The sequence below is a fragment of the Dromiciops gliroides genome, chromosome 1 (genome assembly GCF_019393635.1).
Source record: "Dromiciops gliroides isolate mDroGli1 chromosome 1, mDroGli1.pri, whole genome shotgun sequence".
Classification (NCBI taxonomy): Eukaryota; Metazoa; Chordata; class Mammalia; order Microbiotheria; family Microbiotheriidae; genus Dromiciops; species Dromiciops gliroides.
Window position 1 is genome coordinate 669,400,358 of NC_057861.1, and position 15,191 is coordinate 669,415,548.

Sequence of the window (15,191 nt, forward strand, 5' to 3'; positions counted from 1 at the left end):
TTGATTCTCCCATTAGACTATGAGCTTCTTGAGAGCAAGGATTTGTCTTTTACCCTTCTTTATATCACCTGGAACATAGTAGGTGCTGACACAATACAAGGAAGACCTTTAAAAAATTATTTTTAGGGGAAGCTAGGTGGTGCAGTGGATAGAGCAGCGGCCCTGGATTCAGGAGGACTTGAGTTCAAATCCTGCCTCAGACACTTGACACTTACTAGCTGTGTGAGCCTGGGCAAGTCACTTAACCCCAATTGCCTCACCAAAAATATATATATTTTTAACATTCACTTTTTAAAAATTGAGTTTTGAATACTTCCCCTTCTACCTGCCCCTCCCCCATCCTTTGAGAAGGCAGGAAATGTGAACTCAATTATACATGTGAAATCATGTAAAACATATTTCCATATTAGTCATGTTTCAAAAAAAAAGCGCGAAAATTAAAGTGAAAAAAATTATGCTTCAATTTACAACTAGATTTCATCAGTTCTCTCTGTGGCTATAGATAGCGCTTTTTCATTATAAATCCTTCAGAATTGTCTCTGATCATTGACTTGATCAGAGTAGCTAAATCTTTGGCAGTTGATCATTCCTACGATGTTACTGTTATTGTGTACAATGGTCTCCCGGTTCTCCTCTCTTCACTTTGCATCAGTTCATCACGTTTTCCTAGGTTTTTCTGAAACCATCCGGTCTGTCATTTCTTATAGCCCAAAAGTATTCTATCACAACCGTATACCACCAGAAAGACCTTTTAATAACAATTTCATAAAAGTAAATTTAACGATAATTTACGTCCCCCAACAACGGACTGGTGGTCATTGTCGGAGTCAGGATAAGGGATGGTATAGAGAAGATTGCCGGCTGGCAGCTGAGACCTCAAAGCTCCCTCCACTTGTGAGATTCGGAAACGATGTCCGCTTTTGCCGAGGATGTTCTTTTGGTCTTTAGAGGTCCCCAGCACCAGGGGGCTCTGTAGGGAGGGGGACTACGGAGTCCTCCAGCACTAGGGGGCGCTGCAGAGAAGGAGCTTGGAGGTCCTTTAGCACTAGGGATTTTGATTCCTAGGGGGCTCTGCGGTGAGGGAGGGCGCAGGAAGGCTCTGGGGTCCCCATTGCTGAGGAGGGCCTCAGAGAAAGGGACATGGGGGCGGCGAAAGGAATTATGGTTACCGGGGCTCTCTGGAACCTTCCCTGCCCTCCCCGTGGTCTCCCCCGCCCTAGGGGGGCGGGGCCCTCCGGGCCGCTGCCGGGGGCTGGGGGTCTGCATCTCACACCTTCCCCGGGGCTTCTGCTCTCGCTCCTGCTGCTGCTGCTGCTCTTCATGCCCTGCAGTGAACCTGGTGAGGGTCCCTCCCCCTCCTCCTGGTGAAAGGGCTGCGGGGGGGGGGGGGCTGCATTTATTAAGCCCCTACTGTATGCTAAGAGCTTTACAAATATTATCTCATTTGAGACCATGAGGGTTTGGGGGAGACGAGGTACATTGTTGGGGACAGGTATCATGGGTCAAGGTAGAGCTGGATTGGGGAGAGCGGGGAGGGGATAAATGGGGGGGGGGGGATATTACCTTCCGGCAGCTGGAACAGTTGGCAAACCCCGCTGGATGGAGGAGGACTAAGGAGGAAGGAAGAGACAGGGAGGGGCATAGACCACAGACCAAGAACACGCAGAATATTGCTATTCGTTCATCGGTCCAGGCGATGTTTTCTCCCCCTCCCCCCTCCCCCCCTCACATCCATTTGATATCTATGGGACACAGTGACAGTTATTTTCAGGGACTTGAGCCTCCCGTGGGTTGGGCCTTGGGAGGAGAAACTATTGTGAGAGGCCCGAGCCTTGATGAATCCATGTTTTTGCTTATGGGGGGCTGGGAAGTAGAGAAAGGCAGAGATATGACCCCCTTCCCCATCCCCCCACCCCCCAATACTCCTGTTCACGGAGCCACACACCTAAGGAAAGAAAAAGGCCTCCATTGTCAGAGAGCCTACGAAAACACTGTCATTGCTGGTGCCCAGGTAAAGGATGGATTCGGACACAGAATCTCTGCTTTGTTTACCAACTCTGGGACCCTGGACAGGCCTTCCTTCTCTGGGAAAGGAGGGGATTGGATTAGATGAATTCTAAAGTCCATTTGCTATGCTCTGTGAGCCCCTTTCAGCCCATTTAATGAGAGAAGTACAGTGCACTACTTTAATCTCTCCCTCCCTCCTTCCCTCTCTGTCTCTCTTTCCCTCTCTCCCTTCCTCCCTGTCTCTGTCCCTGTGTGTCTCTCTCCCCCTCCTTCCCTCTTCCTTTTCATGCCTGCCTGCCTTCTTCCTTCCTCCCCACCTAGGCATACCTTGTGGCCAATACCACCCATTTAGGAAAATCATTCATGGACAGGCTACCATAGCAAGTAAGTGGCCCTGGCAGGTGAGCCTCCAAGTCTATCGCAAGCACTTGTGTGGAGGATCCCTCATTGATACTGAATGGGTACTGACAGCAGCACACTGTGTCTTGTGGTGAGTTTGCCCCTTGTCTGATGGCACATGTGAGAGGAAAACGACCTCAGATACTGGCTACTATGAATTCTCCAAAAAGCCAGAAAGATGAAAATACTCTTTGTTCCTGTGGGGAAATCATACCTAAATTGGGTCACACCTCTCCTGCTCCTGCCCCCATCAATCATGTCACAGGGAAATTGGGGGGGGGGGAGTTGGGTTCTTAGGTATTCCTCTTTAAAGAATTACACCTGTAGTGTAGGGGCAGCTAGGTGGCGCAGTGGATAAAGCACCGGCCCTGGATTCAGGAGTACCTGAGTTCAAATCCGGCCTCAGACACTTGACACTAGCTGTGTGACCCCGGGCAAGTCACTTAACCCCCATTGTCCTGCCCTCCCCCCAAAAAGTAGTGTATAATAAATGTAAGCGATGAATGAAAAAGCATTCCATAAACACTTCCTGTAGTGCTAAGCACTGTCCCAGGTGCTGGAGATAATAAACACAAAACAAGGCTTGTTCCTGCTTGCCAAGAATTTCCATTCTACCACTGGGAGACAAGACAGTTAGGAGAGTGGCAGTGTCTGAGGAGGGGCAGTCTACTCTGGAAAGATATAGACTTTTCCTGGAGCAATGGCAGGCACCAACTCGGGGAGTGACTCCACAGTGGAAGTTCCAAATGGAAAAGCATTAAAGCCTTCTGAGAGTGGTTTTGGCTGGTTCAACTGTTGAAGTGGAGTCCTGATGATGTGTATAGCAGAAGAATAGCACAGATAGTCAGGACGATAGCATCTTAGAGGAGGGATAACCGGTTGTGGGTTAGAGGGGTCAGAGAAGGCTTCTAGGAGGTCTTGGAGGTTTCACAGGGCTTAAAACGAGGAACAGGAAGAAGAAAGGCTATCGCTGGCCCCAAAGGTAAGTGGGTTGAGGAGGAAGGGATAGAACAGTGTGACTAAAAGTCCAGATGAAAGGGAAGAGAATGACAAGCAAGAGATGAATAAAGTTGGAACTGAGGGTCCATGTGGATGGGTTAAGGAAGCTATGGTCAGATTGTAGGAGGTTTGAAATCCCAGCAAGAGGAGTTTGGATGCCATGATGTTGCTGGTGGTGTATGTTTTATGGCATTTTCTCTTTCCTACAGGGATATTGATTTCACTGTGAAGCTTGGAGACATATCCTATTTCATCTCGGAGAACAGTACCATCGCCACTGTCAAGGACATCCTCATCCATCCTGCTTACTCAGAATTACTTTACATCAGGAATGACCTTGCCCTCATCCGCTTGGACTCTCCTGTGAAGCTTAGCCAGACGATTCAACCTATCTGCCTCCCTTCTAACAAATTCTCCTTGAAGAATGGGACCCGCTGCTGGGTGGCAGGATGGGGCAAGACCGAAGAAGACCAAGGTGAGAAAGGGTAATGCGGTTGTTCAGCTCCCTGATGCAGAACCAAGAGCTGTTTGGTTTTTTTCTGCTAAGTCTACAAGATTGCAGCTCAGAGGCAGCACTGGCTCACTTCCCTTTCCCTGATGGCAAGAGTCTTCCTGGAGGTCAAGAGTGAGGGGTGGGAGATGGATGGAGGAGAGGAGGGATGAGGTCTCTTGAAAAGATGAAAGCAGTGAATCAAGTGAAGAGATTATACTTATTTTTAAAATTTTTCCCATTTATTTAGAATTTTATTTTTCCCCAATTTCATGTAAAAGCAATTTTAACATCCATTTTAAAAACTTTGTGTTCCAAATTTTCTTCCTCCCTCCCCCCATTAAGAATGCAAGGAACCGGGGCAGCTAGGTGGCGCAGTGGATAAAGCACCGGCCCTGGAGTCAGGAGTACCCGAGTTCAAATCCGGCCTCAGACACTTAACACTTACTAGCTGTGTGACCCTGTGCAAGTCACTTAACCCCAATTGCCTCACTAAAAAAACAAAAAACAAAAAACAAAAAAAACAAGAATGCAAGGAACTCCATGTAATTTACATGTGTAGTGATGCAAAACATTTCCATATTAGGTTGTGAAAGAAAACAGACAAAAAAACTCAAGAAAAATATACTAAAAACTTATGCTTCAATCTGTATTCAGATACCAGCAGTTCTTTCTCTGGAGATGGATTGCATTTTTCATCATAAGTCCTTCAGAGTTGTCTTGGATCACTGTATTGTTGAGAATAGCTAAGTTATTCATAACTGATCATCTAATAATATTGCTGTTACTTTGTATACAGCACATTTCACTTTGCATCAGCTCATGTAAGTCTTTCCAGGTTTTTCTGAGAGCATCCTGCTCATCATTTTTTTTTTTTTTTAGTGAGGCAATTGGGGTTAAGTGACTTGCCCAGGGTGTCACACAGCTAGTAAGTATTAAGTGTCTGAGGCCGGATTTGAACTCAAGTACTCCTGACTCCAGGGCCGGTGCTCTATCCACTGCGCCACCTAGCCGCCCCTTGCTCATCATTTTTTATAGCACAATAGTGTTCCATCATAATCTCATCCACAATTTGTTCAGCCGTTCCCCAATTGATTGGCATCTCCTCAATTTTGAATTCTTTACATCAGAAAAGGACTGCCATAAATATTTTTTGTACATATAGGTCCTTTAAATGTGTGTTTTTATCTCTTTTGGGGTACTAACCTAGTGGTGGTATTGCTAGGTGGAAGAGTATGCATGACTTTTATAGTCCTTTGGCCATAGTTCCAAATTGCTCTACAGAAAGTTTGAATCAATTTACAACTCGACCAACAGTGCATTAGTATCTCGTTTTCCCCATATCCTCTAAAATATTTGTCATTTTTTCTCTGCTGTTCCATTATCCAATCCAATAGGTATGAGGTAATACCCCAGAATTGTTTTGACTTGCATCTTTCTAATCAATAGGGAGTTAAAGGGAGCAGCTAAATGGTGTTGTGGATCAAGCACCAGCCCTGGATTCAGGAAGACCTGAGTTCAAATCTGGCCTCAGACACTTGATACTTAATAGCTGTGTGATCCTGGGCAAGTCACTTCATTGCCCCACCAAAACAACAACAAAATAGTGAGTTAGGGCATTTTTTTTCATATGGCTATAGATAGCTTTGCTTATTTCATCTGAAAACTGTTCATATCTTTTGATCATTTATCAATTGGGGAATGGCTCTTATTTTAATAAATTTTACTCAGTTTTCTATGTGTTTGAGAAATGAGGCCGTTATTAGACAAACTTGCATAAAAAATTTTTCACAGTTACTATTGCCAACTGCATTTCCCTTTATCCTATTCCCCCCTATACATTTACTTTATTCTGTATTTCCTTTCACCCTGTTTCTCCTCAAAATTGTTTTGCCTCTGACTGCCCCCTCCCCCAAACTCCCCTCCTTTCTATCACCCCCCCATCCTTCCCCTCCTACTTTCCTTCAGGGTAAGACAGATTACTGTACCTAATTGAGTGTGTACATTATTCCCTCTTTGAGCCAGTTCTGATGAGAGTAAGATTCACTCACTCCCCAGCGCCTCACCCTTCTTCCTTTCCACTGTATAACCCTTTTCTATTCTTTTATGTGAGATTCTTTACCCCATTCCACCTCTCCCTTTCCCTTTCTCCCAGTACATTCCTCTCTCACCCTTTAATTTTATTTTTCAAAGATATCCCTTCATATTCAACTTATACCTGTGCCCTCTGTCTAAATATACTCCAGCTAGCTGCCCTAATAATGAGAAAATTCTTATGAGTTACAAGTTTCATCATCCCATGTAGGAATGTAAGTAGTTTAACCTTTTAATATCCCTTATGATTTCTCTTTCCTGTTTCCCTTTTTATGCTTCTCTAGGGTCTTGTATTTGAAAGTCAATTTTTCTATTCAGTTCAGGTCTTTTCATCATGAATGTCTGAAAGTCCTCTTTTTCCTTGAAGTCCCATTTTTACTCCTGAAAGATTGTATAATCAGTTTTGCTGGGTAGGTGATTCTTGGTTGTAATGCCAGTTCCTTTGCCCTCTAGAGTATCATATTCCAAACCCTCTGATCCTTTAATGTAGAAGCTGCTATATCTTGTGTTATCTTGACTATGGCTCCACATACTTGAATTGTTTGTTTCTGCCTGCTTGTAATATTTTCTCCTTGACCTGGGAGCTCTGGACCTTGGCTATAATATTCCTGGGAGTTTTTATTTTAGGACATTTTTCAGGTGATTGGTGGATTCTTTCAATTTCTATTTTACCTTCTGCTTCTAGAATATCAGGGCAATTTTCCTTGGTAGTTTCTTGGAAGATGATGTCTAAGCTCTTTTTTATCATGGCTTTCAGGTGGTCCAATAATTTTCAAATTATCCCTCCTGGATCTATTTTCCAGGTCAGTTCTTTTTCCAATGAGATATTTTACATTGCCTTCTATTTTTTTCATTCTTTGGTTTTGCTTTATTGTTTCTTGATTTCTCATAATGTCATTAGCTTTCATTGGCTCAATCCTAATTTTTGAGGAGTTATTTTCTTTAGAGAGCTTTTGTATCTCCTTTTCCACTTGGCCATTTTGGCTTTTCAAAGCATTCTTTTCCTCATTGGCTTTTTGTATCTCTTTTATCATTTGGCCCAGTCTGCTTTTTAAGGTGTTATTTTCTTCAGTACTTTTTGTGTCTCCTTTACCAAGCTGTTGGCTTTTTTTCCATTATGTTGTTGCATCATTCTAATTTCTCTTTCCATTTTTCCCTCTACCTCTCTTACTTTATTTTTAAAATCCTTTTTGAGTGCTTCTATGGCCTGAGACCAATTCATATTTTTCTTGGAGACTTTGGATGTAGGAGCTTTGACTTTGTTATCTTCTTCTGAGGATGTATTTTGATCTTCCTTGTCACCATAGAAACTTTCTAGGGTCAGCATTTTTTCTGTTTGCTCATTTCCCCAGCCTATTTCTTGACTTTTAGCTCTTTGTTAAAGTGGGGCACTGCTTCCAGGGTGGAGAGCACACTGTCCCAAGCTCCAGGGTGCTTGTGCTCCTCCCTGGCCTGGGACAGCCCCAAGACTATGACCTGGATGGGAGTATGGGCAAAATAACAGTCCTGCCTCAGTGCTCACAAGGAGATCCTTGTAATCTCCTTCTGGCCAATTTTTCTACCCCCTTACTTCTGTGGGCTGAGTTCCAGAAGCAGTTGCTGCTGCTGCTTCAGAGACTCCCAAGGCCTGTTTCTGGTTTGCTTAGGCTGGGGCTGGGTCTGCGCTGTTGCAACTTGTGCTAGGCTGTGCTCCACTCTCACCCCAGTACTGCAGACCTTTCCTGCCAACCTTCTAAGTTGTCTTTGGCTGGAAAATTATTTCACTCTGTCCTTTTGTGGGTTCTGCTGCTTCAGGAATTGTCTTATGGAATTATTTGAAGGTATTTGGAGGGGTCTTGGGGAGAGCTCAGGTGAGTCACTGCCTTTCCTCAGCCATCTTGACTCCACCCCACCCATACTTATTATTCTAAGTAGTGAGTCCCATCTGCCCCCCAGCTGTGCCCACAGAGTACCCCCTTAGAGGCCCTTTCTCCATTTTACATGCATGCCTCTCATTTCCCTTCCCCGTCCAGACTTTGTGATTGGCTTCTACAGCTGAGGGAGACTAAGCCTTGGCATTCTGAACCACTGTTGGGTGGAGGTTTTGCCTGGCTTTTGGACACATGTTGGAGCAGGAGCAGGAGCAGGAGCAGGGTGGGAGCGGTTCCCAAGATAGCCAGAGGCCTCCGGAGTGAAGCGGAAGGCATAAAGGGATGGTGAGCCTTTGTCTGCTTTCTAGCCTATTAACCCCCAGCATCTCTGCCCACAGATTTTACAAAGCCTCATCCGCTTCAGGAAGCTGATCTATATATCCTTGAGAGAAATGACTGCAAACGAATGTTGAGAAAGATACTGATTTTCTCAATATTTGTTCCTATTGTCAACAAAAGGATGATCTGTGCCTATAATCCAAAAGGAAAAGATGCCTGCCAGGTTAGTTCCTCCCATCCTTCTTCCCCCTCCCCACCTGTCACCATGGGTTCTGAATATTAGCTACAGTGTCAGGACTGCCTGGGATGCCAACCTTTTGTGCAGCTTTGCTGCTTCAATGATTTTTTTTTGTGAGGCAATTGGGGTTAAGTGACTTGCCCAGGGTCACACAGCTAGTAAGTGTTAAGTGTCTGAGGCCAGATTTGAACTCAGGTACTCCTGACTCCAGGGCCGGTGCTCTATCCACTGTGCCACCTAGCTGCCCCGGCTTCAATGATTCTTAACATGGGGGTCCCTGAGGTTTTTTTGTTAAATATTTTGATAAATGGATTTCAATGTAACTGGTTTCCTTTTTAATCCAATATGTTTTGTTTTATGCTTTTATTCTGAAAAGGGGTCCACTAGGCTTTGCCAGTCTGCCAAAGGGGCCCATGACACTCCTGGCACACAGCGAGCCTCCATGACACTCAGACACAGAGAAGCATCACTGCTTCATGGTCTTTGGGAAGTTAGGTCTAGACAGTGGAAAAGGAAGGGAAGGGAGAGAGCTGAAAATCCCCCATGCCAAAATCTGTGGAGGGGAGAAAACCGGAGGTAAGATTCTGAAAAAAGTAGACAGAGCCAGCCAGAGGAAACAAGATCACAGAGCTAAGAGTTGGGGCGAGGGAGCTTAAGAATCCAGAATAACACTAACTCCATCAACGTGGAATTGGATTCTTGTAAAACAAACTGGGTCTCTCCAAAGCCTTCTTTGGAAATGAGGGTGGTGGTATGGGACCCCTAGACTTCATTCCTAGCTCTGCCACTAGGAAGGCATATGATGCCAGGCAAACCATTTCCTCCTTTGGGGCCTTCACTTCCTTATCTGTAAAAGGAGGGAGTCGGACCAGCTGGTCTCTGTGGTCCCTTTCACCTCTGACATTCTAAGTCTTCTGAGCAAAAGAGGAGGCTATAATGGAAATAGATAAGCTCTTTCCCTTTTTGCCTCTATGTAACCCCCTTAGGCCTCCCTCACTAGGTGCATGACTCTTTGCTTCCTGGAAACATCTGGCAAAAAGAATCACTGTGCTGGAAAGAGTCAGGATTTCATCCAATTCTCCTGTTCAGTGGGTCCCTGTGGTGTGGGTCCCTGTAGGAGAGCCTGCCCAGGTCCAGAAATCAGCTGCCAGTGTCAAGCCTCTGGCAAACATGAACCTGTAGCCAGACAGAGAACAGGACGATGAAGAAAGGCTAGGGAAAGATGAAACAGAGAGCCATGGGGGATTTGGGGTGGGCTCAGGGGTTGTGGAAAAGATCAGGGAGTGATCCTTTTTTATATAGGAGTTAGGCAAATTGAGATGTGATGGGAGAAATGGTTTCTCATTCCCATCTCCTACAGAACCACTTCTGTGGCAGTCCTACCCTTTTTGAGGTGTGTGGGGATCAATAAAATCCTGTCACTCAGCCACACTCCACTCTTAAGATTTAGTTTCTACTCTAAATTCCATTCTCTTTCTCTAGGGCGACTCAGGGGGACCCCTTGCCTGTGAAGTCGCAGAGCACACCTGGGTGCAGGTGGGGATAGTGAGTTGGGGAATTGGCTGTGGGAACCCTGGAATACCTGGAATTTATACCCAAGTCAGTTCATTCTCCACATGGATCATCAATACCATGAACCAAAGAAACTCTTCCTTTTTGGCCTCTTCCTGCTTCCTATTTGTCTTGATACTGCTGCCTTTGTATGTCCTGATAACTCCATGATACAAGCTTCTCATTTTCCTACAGTCTATGCTCATATCTCTGCCTTTTGTACCTTCTTTTAAGCCCTTCCCAACTCTTGTTGCTCCCTCCAAGGACTTCTCAACATACCTTACTTTCAAAACATCTGACTCAGCCGGGTCGAAAGAAGACGAGCCAGCTCCTGTATGGAAAGCACTTTGCAAACTTTACAGCCAGATATAAACTTGAGTTGCTCTTGGTGGTAGTGGTGGTGGTTGTTTCTACTATGATTTCCCCACTGGATTGGCACCATGATCTGGAGTGTGGTCTTTAACCATATAAGATGAATGTGACACAAACCAAGGCAGGCTGTTGGGAAGACAGGGAGAACTTTTGGCTTCCAAAGTTCCTGAAGTCTTCCATCCTTGGCTCATTTCTGTCCTCCCAAAGAAGTCATCAGAAGTGTGGCTCTCCATTTCCCTACCCTTTTAGGAACAATTCTTCTCCCCTCCCTCAGTCCTCATCTGCTCTCAGGGCAGAGACCCAAGGCCCTTCACTTCCCCTTTGCTGGATGGATAGGATATGGCTCCCCTTGATCCATCCTTGTCTGATCATAATTGTTTCCTGTTAATAAAACTCAGAAAAACATGCAGCTGACTGAGAGAAAAACTCTTATCTCTGGGTATAAAGGTGTTTGAACTGGTGACAAACTTGTCTGGTGCCACCCAGATGCCATCTCTCATTGAACCAGGCCTTGGTGGTATTGGTGGCTGTTTTTGTTGCACGCATTGCCTGGAGAACATTTCTGCCCTTGTAGGCAAAGGACTGAGGGCTTCCTTCATTGATGGGTGGAGGGATTATTTGAACTTGTTTAAGAGATAATTTTTATTATAGCCATGAACTTTAGGTATTGGTGTACAACAAGGATTGTAGGGCATTGGCACCATCTACTCAATTTTTAAATGTGCGAAGCCCTGTGTACAGCAGTAGAGAAACAGGGATGAAAAATAAATAAGAGCTGCTTATTGTAAACTCAAGGAGTTTACAGTTCAGTGGGCAAGTTGCTCAAACTTTCTGTGCCTTAGTTTCCTCCTGTGTAAAATGAGAGGGTTGGACTACATGGCTTCTAAGGGTCCCTTCTAGCTCTGCATGTATGATGCGATGAGGCTATAGGGGATAAAGTTCAAGGGTAAAGGAGAGATTCAAACAAAAATGTTCTAGGAACATTTTATGAGGGAGAGCTCTCTGTCAGCCTCGTGAATCCAGAAAGGCTGCACAGAGGAGAGGACACCTTGTCTTTGAAAGAAAATATTTGATTCAGTTTAAGACTTGTTGAGTTCAAAGTACTGATGTGGTGTACAGGCAGAGATGCTGGACTGGAGTTCAGGACAGAGGTGAAGCCAACAGGTATAGATTTGAGAGTTATCTGCATACAAATGATAATTGAACCTAGGGGGACAGATAAGATTAGCAATCAATCAATCAATCAAAAAATATTTATAAAACATCTATTATGTCAGGTACTATATCAAGTGAGGGGGGGATGCAGATATAATGAATGAAATGATCTCTAGATGTGAGGAATTCACAATCTAAGGGCAAGACCACAAGTACACACATATAGAATAAATAGAAAGCTAGGTGGCACAGTGATAGAGCACCTGCCCTGGAGTGAGGAGGATCTGAGTTCAAATTTGGCCTCAGACACTGACTACCTGTATGACCCTGGGCAACTTGTTTAACCCCATTGCTGAGAGCAGGGGGAAGAGGGAGGGAGGGAGGCAATGAGAATAAATACAAATTAGTTAGCTACAAAATAGTTTGAAAGGGAGTTGAATTGAAGGAACTGGGAAAGGCTTCATACAGAAGGAAGAGAGAAATTCTCTAAGGTGAAGGTCAGGAGGGAATGAGTACATTCCGGGCATGTAGAATGGCCAGTGCAAAGGCATGGAGATAGGAAATATAGCATTCTGTGTGAGGAATAGAGAACAGGCCATGGGACAGATGAATAGTGATGCATCATGGCTTGTTCAGAGAGTGCAGGAAAGGGCATGAGTGTAGAGAGAGAAAAGAAGGGGACCCAGCATGGAGCCTTGAAAGACTCCTGGTCTTTGAAGGGCCCCCAAGCACAGGGGGCAAGAGACAAATGATGATCCAACAACAACAAAAAGCAATAAGAGACCCAAGACCGAGAAGATTCATGGAAAACAAGGACTATCCAGGAGAAGAGAATGGTAGAGGGTCCAAAGCAGTTGAAAGGTCACATTATAGGAAGACCTAGGAAAGACAATTGTATTTCATAGTTGCTTTGGCTGCTTAGGGAAAGTTTAAGCAAGTTTAAGTGAAAAAAATTTTAAGTCGAGGGGAAGCCTGAATATCTTTGTAGGCAGCGAGGAAGGAACCAGTAACTAATGAGATATTGGAGGTTCATAATCAAAGGGGGAAACTCCTGGGGTAGAAAGAAGAGGATGAGATCAAGGGCACAAGCAGTGTCTTGGCAAAGAAAAGGCTTAGAAGTTCAAGCAAGGTCAGAGAGAATTGGCGAAGTGATGGGGAAATGTTAAAGCATGCAATAAAGGAGATGATGGAGCTCACCACTGATGACTTTAATTTTATTTTAGGGTTGGAGACAAGGTTATTTGCTGAAAGACAGAATCTGGGCAATGGAATTAGAGGCTTGAGTGGGGGAGAAGGGGAGAACAGCCACTGAGAGGCCCATGACAGAAAGGCAAGGATGAAAGAATAATAGGAATTAAAAGATTGTCTTGCAGCAGTCAGGCCCCAATCCAGATTAGATCATTTTAATTTGTTGAGGACACGGTCATCATGCTGGTGTGACCTTAAGCGGCACTTGAGTGGGAAAAAAGAAAGTGGATTGTCCAGGGTGGAAGACTGGCACGTTCTGAATGGCCATACGACAAAGGGGCAAAAGGGTGGAAGACTGCATGGTCAAAGGTCAAGGCTGAAGGGATGAAAGTGAGGCCAGAGCAGGAGTGACTGACTATGAGAACAGGGAGGGAGGCAGAGACTGGATGTTAGCTGTGGAGATGACTGACGACCTGAAATGGGCCATTAGGTATCATGCTACCTTCATGGAGAAACCATCTAGGTTGGGATGACAGCCTCTCCCAAACTGGCCAAACCTTAAGGTTGAAATCTACAGCTAGTCTTCTGTGTGGGATCAAGTAACACTATCTAAAAGTACCTAAAAATGGAGAGAAGGAAGGCAGAGAGATGGAGGGGTCAGGGCATTATGATTGTAGAGGGAGATTTCATAATTCTGGATATCGGAAATGGCATGTTTTCGGTTGATAGTGAAATTTATAGCAAAACCCCTCCTGTAGGCAGCTGAAGTGGGGTGGGAGGTCATGGGAACTGAAGAGTATCAGAACCTTGGAGAGCAGGCTAACAGGGGTGATTTCTCAGGGGAATCACTTGTCTCTAATTTCTTAAATCAATACTGCCTGGTCTTTCCCCTGTTGGCATCTGTGAATCTACATTAACATTCTTTGCAGGACAAGCATTTGCTTCCAGCTTGGAGGATCCAGCTCTTCTCACTGTGGGAAGAACCTTTAGGATTATAGATTTAGAGCTGAAAGGGACCTTTAGGGGTAATATAACCCCCACCCCTTATTTTACAAGTGAGAAAACCGAGGCCCAAAGACAGAGATATGACTTCTCTGAGTGGTAAGGAGTAGAGCCAAAGTTTGAACCCAGAGCCTTTGAGCCCAAGATTCCACCTAGAATTTACAGGATTTATAGGATTTAGGGCTAGAAGGGACCTTAGAAATCATTTAGGAAGAAAACAAATTCTTGGACCTAATGGATTCACAGGAGAAGTCTTTCAAACTTTTAAAGAACAATTAATACCTATACAATACAAATTATTCCCAAATATAAAAACAAAAAGTACCCTACCAAGTTCCTTTTATGAAACAAATATAGCCTTGATACATAAACCAGGGAAGCATAAAGCACAGAATTACTGATAAATGTCATAAATGAATATCAATTCAGACATTTTAAATAAAATCCTGTCAAGTAGACTATAGCAAACTCATCTAAGAAATCATTCATTGTAACCAAGTTAAATTTATACCAAAACAGGGATGCAAGGATTTTTCAACATTAAGAAAACAGTCAAGGTGATTTATTATATTAAAAGCAAAAATATCCAAACCATTTGATTATCTCAATAGATGCATAAAAAGCCTTTGACAAAGTGCAACACTCATTTATGCTAAAAATTCTACAAAGTGTAGACATAGAGGGACCTTTCTAATATCATAAAAATCATCCATATAAAACTGAAAGCAAGCATCATGTGCAAAAGAGACATACTAAAACTTTTCACAATAAACTCAGGAATAAAGCAGGTATTCCCACCCTTCCCAACATTACTTGATATTGTTCTGAAAATGTTAACAAAAGCAATAAGACAAGAGAAATAAATTAAAGCATAAAGATAGGTAAAGGAGGAGATAAAACTATCTCTATATGATGTTGTGATGGTGTGCCCAGAAAGTTCTAGGAAATTAGCAAAGATATTAGCTGAGACAGTTAACAGCTTTATCAAAATTGCAGCTACAAAATAAACTTTCAAAATTCTATGTAATAATAACAAAATCCAAGAGTCAATAATAGGAAGAGAAATTCCATTACAAATAGTTATGTCGTTGTTCAGTAGTTTCAGTCAAGTCTAACTCTTCATAACCCCATTTAGGGTTTTCTTGGTAAAGACACTGGCAAAGAAAGGGTTTGCCATTTCCTTTGCCAGCTCATTTTACAAATGAGGAAACTAAGGCAAACAGGGTAAAGTGACTTGCCCAGGTCACACAGCTAGTAAGTGTCTTGTCTGAGGCCAGATCTGAACACAGAAAGACAAGTCTTCCTGACTTTAGGCCCAGCACTCTATCCAATGTGCCTCCTAGCTGCTCCAATAGCTATAGAATGCTTAAAATATCTGGGGACCAATCTACCAAAGTGCACAAAATACCTATATAAATTTAAGTACAAAATGCTCCTTATAGAAATAAAGAACAATTTAAATAGCCAGAAAACATTTTGTGCTCATGTCTGAGGCATGTCACTAATA

The 15,191-nt window shown here is 43.8% G+C and overlaps 1 protein-coding gene across 1 annotated transcript; it reads left to right on the forward strand.

Moving 5' to 3' along the window:
* The first annotated feature begins 1,140 nt into the window (after positions 1-1,140).
* On the forward strand, positions 1,141-10,677 carry LOC122736899 (serine protease 42-like). Its single transcript, XM_043979302.1, has 5 exons — positions 1,141-1,339; positions 2,329-2,497; positions 3,615-3,880; positions 8,238-8,401; positions 9,899-10,677. The coding sequence occupies exons 1-5, from the start codon at positions 1,141-1,143 to the stop codon at positions 10,136-10,138; spliced, it is 1,038 nt and encodes a 345-aa protein (XP_043835237.1). The 3' UTR covers positions 10,139-10,677.
* The last annotated feature ends 4,514 nt before the right edge of the window (positions 10,678-15,191 follow it).

What these genes read in the sequence shown, in the direction of transcription:
- LOC122736899 (XM_043979302.1), top strand. Translation starts at nt 1,141, where the DNA reads ATGGGGGCGGCGAAAGGAATTATGGTTACCGGGGCTCTCTGGAACCTT. An exon ending in GCAGCACACTGTGTCTTGTG is followed by an intron (nt 2,498 to 3,614) that starts GTGAGTTTGCCC and finishes TCTTTCCTACAG; the next exon opens with GGATATTGATTTCACTGTGA. An exon ending in AAGGAAAAGATGCCTGCCAG is followed by an intron (nt 8,402 to 9,898) that starts GTTAGTTCCTCC and finishes CTCTTTCTCTAG; the next exon opens with GGCGACTCAGGGGGACCCCT.